The 9115-nt window shown below is 40.4% G+C and overlaps 1 protein-coding gene across 1 annotated transcript; it reads left to right on the top strand.

Moving 5' to 3' along the window:
• Nucleotides 1-7488: 7488 nt before the first annotated feature.
• LOC114503643 (olfactory receptor 7C1-like) lies at nucleotides 7489-8434 on the top strand. Its single transcript, XM_028521290.2, has one exon. The coding sequence runs from the start codon at nucleotides 7489-7491 to the stop codon at nucleotides 8419-8421; it is 933 nt and encodes a 310-aa protein (XP_028377091.1). The 3' UTR covers nucleotides 8422-8434.
• The last annotated feature ends 681 nt before the right edge of the window (nucleotides 8435-9115 follow it).

Genomic DNA, 9115 nt, shown 5'->3' on the forward strand with positions numbered 1-9115 from the left:
TATAAACATACATATGTTTAGTTCCATATATATATATATATATATATATAACTAAAATAAAGTAAAACCATTACAATTTTCTTTTAAAATAGGTTCTGGGGCTCTCCCCCTGGAGATGTTGATGGGATCAGTCTATGAAAAGTATAAGTCTGGGAAGATATATATTAACAAGACCCTCAGTTGATATCTTGATAAAGCTAAAATTATTAATCACTGTCCAAGAGAAATGAGTTTCAATGGATTATGATACAGATCAGCAAAACTTGGAACTTGTGAAAATTCCAAATTATCAGATCCGAACTCGGGTCCAAAAGGCAAAAATTAGGGAATGAGACTCTGAAATCTACTCTGACAAGTGCTCAAGATCATCTTGGTGCAAGCTAAAGCCTGAGAGCCATCCCCTAGTAAATCCTGGGACACTTTGCTACTCAACAATCTATCCAATGAGGAAACTAAATTGGAAAATGATGAAAGCTGGCTCTGGCTGGTGTGGCTCAGTTGATCAGGCATTGTCCCACAAAGTGAAAGGCTGCTGGTTCCATTATAGATCATGGCACATGCCTAGGTGTTGAATTTGGCCCCAAGTGTAGATGCCCACAAGAGGAAATAAATTGATGTTTATCTCCCAAATTGATGTGTTTCTCTTTCTTTTTTCCCTCTCTTCTGTCACTCATATAAATAAATAAGACATATACAAATGTTTTTGAAAAGAAAATGATGACACATTATTCCAAGAGGAGATCCAAGGAAGAATAGAGTGACTGCTCCCAGAGGAATGGGATCCAGAGGAAGAGAATCACAGCTGGTCTCACTGTTAGTCTCTCAGAGATAAGGAATTGACAAGACAGAGACACTTTCCTCTGTGACCCTGCCCCTGAGGAGTCACCTGATCAGGGAATGGAAGAGGCATTGATCAATTTATCTAACAAGCTTCAGAGGGGAATCTGCCACCAGGGCCACATAACCTGAAACATATCAACTTATAGTCGGTCATCAAGGCTCTCATGTGCCAGACCCAACACACTCATTCCTTCTCCAGCAGACACAGCCAGGCCCTGTCCAATACGCTGGGATCTGAATTCTCGCTATTATGGAGGACAGACCTTCCTTTTTCATCACCCACCTTCCATGAAAGAACAAGATTCACACTGTCAAACCTTCACAGCCCAGTAAGTGTTGTAGAAAATAAGAAAAAAGGATGGTAGAGTGTATAGGGTATTGACTGTTGTTAAGCACAGGGCAGGGGGAACCCTGTGCTGGCTATGGAGAATGAGCTCTAGAGGTTACTTGCTTGGGAGGGTGAATGGCTAGACTCCTTGTTTGAAGCTGCCATTGTGTAATGAGCTTTTAATTCAGTTCTACGTTGTTTGGTTAGATGGGTGATGGAAATTATAGGAATGGGGAGGCAGAGGCTAAACCAACAGTCCTTTTTGACAACATCACACTTCCCACAATCATGCTGTGTAGGGGTACAGTCACTAGTCTTTGGTGTGCAAATGGATGACCCCAGGTACTGATAGAACCTTAGGTCCTTTATAGTGAAGTTTTTATCTATTTATTTATTTTTTGCATTCATGACAATTTATTGATACTAATACAAGAGTCACGAAGGCATGCAATAAAAGATCAATGAACAAAAATCAAAAGAATTCCTATTCCATATCAAAAATCACTTACAGTACATAATAGGAAAAAAAGAAACCATTTATGACCATGAGAACTGCAGATTAAGTAAGGAAAAAACATAACATGAAATAAACAAAATATATATGAAGAAATGGTAAGACTTTCCTGGCATGCATAAAGATTTAAAAAATGACAGTGACAGTGAAGTCTTGATCTTCTTCTTTTCCCGTGTTAACCACCCCAAGAGCTCCAACACCTCCATCTTCATTCAATTTAGACAAATTTTAATTCTTCTTTACCACTTCATTTTCTTGGGAACATCCCCTGTGTCTCAGAAAGGATCTGCCCTTCCCCTTCTTCTCCACCCTTATCCATTATTCTCATTAGTGACCTTCAAGAAGGAAGGGTCTGAGGTCCCTGGTGTCTAGGGCCACAGTGTATGAAGACTGTGGTCAGGTGGGTGAGAGAGGGATAGTGAAGGATGTACAAAAGTCCAACATCCAGTACCTTATTAACATCTTACTCTTATGCTCTGGGAAATCTTGGAAATACTAGAATTCGCATTTCCTTTTCTCATAGTTCCCACTGACTCCACTTGGGTGTCTAGTTTCATTCTTAAGCAGGGACATGAAATCATTAGCAAGATCAGAATTATTTCTCCATCTATTTTAACATTTGTTTCTCTTATTTAAAATGAGTGACTGTGTTCTTAAAATATATGATGTAAGAATTCATTACCAATTTCCTTTGCCCTCAGTTTTGTCACCTTTAAATCCATCTTTTACTCTGGACACCAGAGAAAATTGTGATACAAACCATGACCCTGCTTTGGTCGCACTTCCTTCACATCCCCATCCTTTATTTAGTACTCTTTTCAAGGTTCTCAGGAATGTGGTCACCTCTTCAATCTAATTCTTCACCATTCCCTCCCCAGTGTGTACTTCAGCTAATGGCTAAAAGCACTCTTACTCATGGTCTTACTCATGGTCTCTTGCCCATGGTCTTTCCCCTGCTCTAACTCTGTTAGAAAAGCCCGTATTTAATAGTCCACCAGTGTAACTTCTTGTTCAGGGATCTCTTCTTGCAGGAATTCTTCCCTAATTCCATCACTTCAGGCTGCATTTGGGACTCCTCTCTTCTCAGTATCCATCCTCCATATTGCCTTTATCTTACCATTTAAGGCACTGTAATACAATGACCTATTTGTGCATCCACTTCTGGAAAATGGCTCCCTGAGGTTGAAGACCCAATAGCTGACATGTAGCCTGTCCGCAAAAAGCCCTTCATACCAAGTGGCTTCCAGGAATTCTTCAGTGTGTGACAAAAGGCCTAGTTTAATATTCTAACCCCTGACATGGCTCAACAAAACTATCCATCACCATTAGCTACTAGAAACACAAGACAACATATTCATTTGGTGAATCAGCAGAGAGAAAAGTATAACTGAAAAAGGCCTGTATCCTCCAATTTTGATTTCTAACCTCTGGTCCTAAAGTTAAAGGTTTCTAATATGTGGGAAACTTGTTAAGATGAATGTCATTATTCTTTTCACAAAAATCTAAGCAATAATTCAGCTGCATCTGCAACTCCAAGTGGGACTTATGCAAAAAAAAAGTCACATGGTAGATTTCACTTCCAAGAAACTAAGAGCAAACCCTGCAGCAGCCAGACCCCTGGCTTTGTCCATCAGAACAAAATTATTTCTCATTAGTCTCTCCCTTATGTTCATTATTATTTTCATTGAATATTTTTCACTGTCTCAATCTTTTTATTTGTCTTTAGGAAGCAATATTTGACAATTCTAGCAGAAACCTATCTTGTACCTTTATCAAACACACTTACCTTCTTAACCGGGAAGGTTTGCATGGGCACTTTACCCTCCCTCAGAGGAAGCAATAAGCATCTCACACTATGGTCAGCTTCAGAGGCTGACCCCTTTTTTAACCATTCCTCCAAGCATCAAAGGTCTGGAAAACTATTTTAATACTGTCCTCCATGGTCCTCATAAAATACATCAGTCCTCTATTAATGTATTCAATCAGTTCTTGGAACTGGGAAACAACATGTAACAAAACCAATTTTACTGTAAGTTAATCTAATGGGTACAGAGAAGAGTTACATTCTTATAGCAATCATCAACCTTATAGTAAAACAACATTGAATGAAATAATATTACTTGAGGACCTGCTGTACTTGTAAGGACAGAAATTATACCAGAATGTTTGCATATCAGCCCAAAAGCATGAGGGTCAGACAAGGTGTGATGCTTAAAGTAGCACTGGGAAGGTGGAGAGAGGGGGCATTGGTCCAGTCTCTGCCTACCTCTGGCTCTCCCCTTGCCAGGTCTTGGGGGTTCTGGAACCAGAGAGAAAAGAATGGGTGTCTTCATTCACTTTCCCATTGTCACTCTCTCCTGGAAAGTGGATCTTCATGTGCTTGGGGAGAGAGCACCGTTAGCCATGTCTGCTCATACAGGGAAAAGAGTGTTTAGCAGTTTCGTATGCAAGAAAATGGACTAAGAATGTGAACGTTGAGGGACTTCCAGGAAGGGAATTGAAAGGTAATGAACATCCTCCTTTATAATCCCAGAAAAATAATTTTCTGACAACTAGTCTTTTGTGAAATTTTTGTATACTTGTCATTTCTCTGTTGTTTTTTCCTCTGTCATCTTGTGTTTGTGCCTCTGGATAATCAGGACAGAAAGTCAGGGGTGTGAGCACAGGTATTTCAGGCAAAGGCTGTGGGGAAGCAGTTGCTGATGTTGCTCTGGGTAAAGATCCCAGGTGAGCTGCAAGAACCAGAGAAAACAGGCTAAATTGTTTGGACCTGAAAGGGTTCAACACTGGGAATGCATGTTGTACAGGACTGAGAAGAGGGCGTGACTATTTAATAAGCAGCAACTTTATATTCCTTTTCTGTCTCCATTTCTCTCTTTTGTTCCTCAACATCCTCTCTCCACATAGTAACCTTCTTGTGGGTAAGAAGTGCTACAAGTTTTGTAGCAGTAAACACCCAAAGACTATGTGATGAGCTGTAGCAATGAAATAATATTGGTCTGTAGTGCATCTTTTTATTAATTCCACTACAAAACCAATACAAAGAGTACCCTTTGGGCTAAGAACTCACCTGTTATTGAGAACTGAGGTGGCTGGGAATTATCCAAGAAGGTGACAGCCTGTGCCATGTATATGGTGACAGGTAGGAATGAAGAGAAGAAAGAAGAGAGAGGTTTAGGCAAAGGGGGAAGGTCCTGACTAGCCTGAGAAACATATGGTGGGTGGTATGGGCCATGTAGGAAAACAAAACTTTTGTAGAATGACCAGAATTTAGAATAAAAATTGAGAAGTGGTGAGAAATAAGTCTGGGGCATAAGCATGGAGCCATGATACACTGAGGAGTTTGGATGTTTTTAGCAGGTGGTATAAGGCATTTCAAAGACTTCAGGCAGGAGAGTGATTCAATTCAACTTTCATTTTAGAAATCTGAGTCAGAGGGACGTGTGGAGAATCAAAGGTGAAAGGAGATCAGGAGGGAAGCTTGTTCAATAGATGATAAGTTATGAAATTGTTTTCTCTTTTTCAATCAGTCATTGCTGTTAACACACAAGCACACTCCAGGGAATATCTGGAATCTCTGGAATCTCCCACATTCTCTCTCCTATTCTGCTATATAAAAAAAAATCCAGTGTGAGAAAGCAAGCTACACTTATTGAAAGCCAGGAAAATTTTTTTGCCAGCTATCATACTTCAGAAATGCATCATGACAATATTCATGAAAAACAACCAGAGTTGATTACAAACTTCCCCTACCCCAAAGGGCCAGAAAAGGTATTCATCTATTGCTTAAAAACTTGGGTATGAAATGGACATTTTTATCATTCCAGAGACACTGTCAGCTCTGGAGTTCATTTAATTGAGATATAATAGATATATAACATTATATTAGTTTCAGGTATCCAACATGATGATCACTATTTGTATATATTGAAAATGATCTCCCCAATAAGTCTAGTTACCATCTATCCCCTTACATTCTTACAGAAAATTTTTTCTTGGGATGAGAACTTTTAAGATCCAGTCACTTAATAACTATCAAAAATTCAATACAGTATTATCTAGTTAGTATGCCATATATTACATCCCCATGACTTATTCATTTTATAACTTTAAGGTTTTACCATTTGATTCCCTGCCTTCTCCACCCACTTTGGTTTTTATACCTAAGAAGACTGACAGTGATGGCAGCTAATGACGGTCTCCTGTGTAGCTAAGGGCATTACCAAACAGCAAGTATAGAAAAACACTTGTAACAAAGAAAAATAGGACACCGGAGATCACTGTATGGTTTCATGCTATTTCTTCTCCCTGGTTATAGGACCCATTCCTCTGTGTCTTGTTACAGGACCCTAAGCACCTGGAGTAAAGAGAGGAGAAAGTAGGTGGGTGGTGAATGTTAACACCCCCTGTTACCTCTCCCTTGTAAACATCACTGAACTTTAATGCAAATCTGACTCTCATCCTTCCAGGCTTACAGTTTAAAATCCTTTGCAATGTCTCCTCCCGCAGTATTTTATGAAAAGCATTGACAATGATTCAAAATTTTGTCTGTGATCTTTGAAGAGTACCTTAAGGTACTGAAATAATTTAAGCCTTGCTACCGGTTCTTCCCGTGGACATTTCAACCAATCCCTTCACTTCACAGATGAAATGTACTTTGTCAAGTGACAAATGTCAAGGGAACATCTGGTCTGTTCCTACAAGGTGTTGCTGGTCCCTGGTACACTAAGCCTTAAGTGTTCATGGCTGTGGTTTATTATTTGGTGAAAATGTTTCTTTATCTGTCTTTTTTTCCTTAAGAAGTAAATCTACATTCTATTCATCCTCTAATACTCTGTCCAGATATCTGAGAAAATTTCTCAAATTCTCTCACCTCTGACACATGGTTATCTGACCCCTTTGTGAGTCCCAAAGATGGCAGACAACCCAGATCAAGTTACTGAGTTCACTAGACTGCATGCTCCACATTTGCGCTATAGCCAGTACAAACCATTTTGTCTCTGAGCTCCAAGGTTGCTCTGAACTGTGTAGTGATACTTCTAAGTCAGAGATAAAGAAGGTAGATGAGTGTTCCATGGGACAATAAGTAAGGACTGATCAACAATATGAAATGTTGCAAGTAACAAAAGAATATACATTTCCTAAATTTTGTTTTAAGGCTTTTGTGCCCAGTCATTTACTGCTAGAAGTTTAAAAATCAGAAATAATCTAGGGCTATCTGGAACTAATCCCAGGTTGGCTGCCTGCCACAACAGAAGCGAAAGTCATTAGACAGGTGCTGGTGAACCAAGAAAGAGGTCTATTTAAGTGCTGGCCACATGAGAAAATGGGGTCTGTGGTTCCAAAGCCAATCATAACATCTCAGTGCAGGCAAACGTTTTTATAGGAGGGAGAGGGAAAGCAGAACAAAGAGATCTAGGCAGGGCTGGGGATATGCAGGCAGTGTTGTTGATGGTCTCAATATGGGTTTTAATGGTCAGTGTCCTGGATTTGGCCTTCTGGCTTATGTCAGTTGCATTCCTATGTCTGGGCAGTTGGCATTGGCGGGGGCCGTGAGGTCAGGCTGCTCCACAGATTCACACAGGATCTGAAACTGCTGAACTGTAAATCATACCAAAAAAAATTTTAACATGCAAGATCTAACTTTGAGGGAAAAAATCAGGTTAGAGTAACATGCTGGGTTTAACATTTACTAGGATTATTATTGGTAGCTTTATATGAGTAGAGTGTTCATTCTCCATTACATGTTGAATGTTTCTTTCATGGTATTTTCTTTTCTCAATCATCTAGCTGATGAGTCAGCGGTATGGAAACAGGGAATCAAACAAGACTGTTATATTTTATTCTTCAGGGATTTTCCCAGGACTCAAAGAATCAACCCATCCTATTCTTTCTCTTTCTGTCCATGTACCTGATCACTGTGTTGGGAAACCTGCTCATCATCCTGGCCATCACCTCTGACTCCCATCTCCACACACCCATGTACTTCTTCCTCTGCAACCTGTCCTTGGCTGACATCTGTTTCACCTCCACCACCATCCCAAAGATGCTGGTGAACATCCAGACACAGAGCAAAGCCATCACCTATGCAGGTTGCATCACTCAGATGTGTTTTTTTAATATTTTTGGAATTACGGATATTTTTCTCCTAACAACAATGGCCTATGACCGGTTTGTGGCCATCTGTCACCCCTTACACTACACACTCACCATGAACCTCCGCCTCTGTGGCCTGCTGGTTCTCATGTCCTGGTTCATCAGCATAACATACTCCCTGACCCAGAGTCTGTTGACATTGCGGCTGTCTTTCTGTACCAACTTGGAGATTTCACACTTTTTCTGTGAACTTGCTCAGGTCCTCACCACAGCCTGCTCAGACACACTCATCAATCATGTCCTGATCTATGTCGGGACTACCCTTCTTGGCATTGCTCCCTTTTCAGGGATTCTTTTCTCCTATGTTCGAATTTTCTCCTCAATCCTGAGAATCCCATCAGCAGATGGGAAATATAAAGCCTTTTCTACCTGTGGGTCTCACCTGTCCACAGTTTCTTTATTCTATGGGACAGGCCTTGGTGTGTATCTCAGTTCTTATGCACCTTCCTGGAGGAGCATGATTGCCTCAGTGATGTATACTGTGGTCACCCCAATGCTGAACCCCTTCATCTACAGCCTGCGGAACAGGGACATCAAGAGGGCTCTACAAAAAGTTCTTGGGAGAATGGTCTATGTTCCATAAGGGGAACATTCATCCTGGGATTCATAGCTGACAGGGGTAGGAGCAGTTAGCTAAAGAAGTCCCACCTCTTCATCACATTGAATTTTGCTTCTCATCCATTCTCTAAGTAACTTTGGTTAGGATGGCTTTTTAAGCACTTTGCCTTAACCTCTTATGATGATTCCTCTGTTATTCTCATTTCTCTCTCCTCATACCCTCTTTTTATTATGTATTACTGCACCTCATCTTGGATTTCCAGCCCTGCAGGTCCATACCAACCACTTCAGGAACCTACTGGGAAGACTTGAATAAGAATTATGACATAGTACAATTTGTTCAGAACCATTGCTAATTCTCACCAAAGTCACTCATTCAACAATATTTATTGAACACTTTTGGTGTGCCATGCTGTCGTAGGTGTCTGGAATACAGCAGTGAAGAAAATTACTTTGGCCTCGTACAGCTTAAATCTTGCATCTCAGAGTTCATTATATCACTTTGTATGAGAAGGACCCCCCCAAAAAACTGGAATTATCTTCTAGAGGGTGGGCCCCCTGTAGTAGAGGCTTCCTCCACAGATGAGTGGTGTAGGAGCTGATCTGTATCAGTGTGCCAGCTGGCATTGTTGTGAGATGCTACGTTTGGCTTCAGTTAATTTTTTTTAAGACTCTTTCAATGTATTTGCCTATTTCATGATAGGTGATTTATAAGCACA

Source organism: Phyllostomus discolor, chromosome 8 (genome assembly GCF_004126475.2).
Source record: "Phyllostomus discolor isolate MPI-MPIP mPhyDis1 chromosome 8, mPhyDis1.pri.v3, whole genome shotgun sequence".
Lineage (NCBI taxonomy): Eukaryota > Metazoa > Chordata > Mammalia > Chiroptera > Phyllostomidae > Phyllostomus > Phyllostomus discolor.

Excerpts from the sequence above, each read along its gene's own strand:
- LOC114503643 (XM_028521290.2), top strand. The coding sequence starts at position 7,489 with ATGGAAACAGGGAATCAAACAAGACTGTTATATTTTATTCTTCAGGGA.